We start from the raw sequence: 515 nt of genomic DNA on the forward strand, positions 1-515 counted from the left end.
TGCTGCTGCTGCTGCTGCTGCTGCTGCTGCTGCTGCTGCTGCTGCTGCTGCTGCTGCTGCATGCGGCGAAATGCTGCAGGAGCAGCAAGGGCCTGCCGCCTCTCGGACTCCGTTTTGGCCCTTTTTTGGACGAAGACTTCGACGCGGTGGAGGTGTCTGTACACCTGGCGAAGGGCGAGGAGTTCGGCCAGGGTCCAGCGTCTGTACAGCAGAAACTCGTGGCTGTGCCCCCCCCCTGCTGCTGCTGCTGCTGCTGCTGCTGCTGCTGCTGCTGCTGGTGCTGCTGCTGCTGCTGCTGGTGCTGCTGCTGCTGCGGGCGCTCCGCGCTGCTGCTGCGCTGCGGGCAGCAAGCCGTCAGCAGCGCAGGGGCCTGCTGAGGGCGCGTCCGGGCCAAAAGCAGCAGCAGCAGCGCTTGCTGCTGCTGCTGCTGCTGCTGCTGCTGCTGCAGAGGGGGGGGCAGCAGGGCAGCAGCTGGCGGCGCCCTCCTCTTTGTCGCTTTTGCGGGACAGCTCCAT

At 67.2% G+C, this 515-nt stretch overlaps 1 protein-coding gene across 1 annotated transcript; it reads right to left on the reverse strand.

Annotated features, from left to right (window-relative positions):
- Nucleotides 1–515, reverse strand: ENH_00046630 (hypothetical protein, conserved; the record flags this gene model as incomplete). The annotated part of the gene is made up of 1 exon (XM_013585556.1): nt 1–515. A coding segment is annotated over one exon (515 nt), but the record flags the coding sequence as incomplete, so codon positions are not given.

The sequence above is a fragment of the Eimeria necatrix genome, genomic scaffold (genome assembly GCF_000499385.1).
Source record: "Eimeria necatrix Houghton genomic scaffold, Enh_scaff357, whole genome shotgun sequence".
Lineage (NCBI taxonomy): Eukaryota > Apicomplexa > Conoidasida > Eucoccidiorida > Eimeriidae > Eimeria > Eimeria necatrix.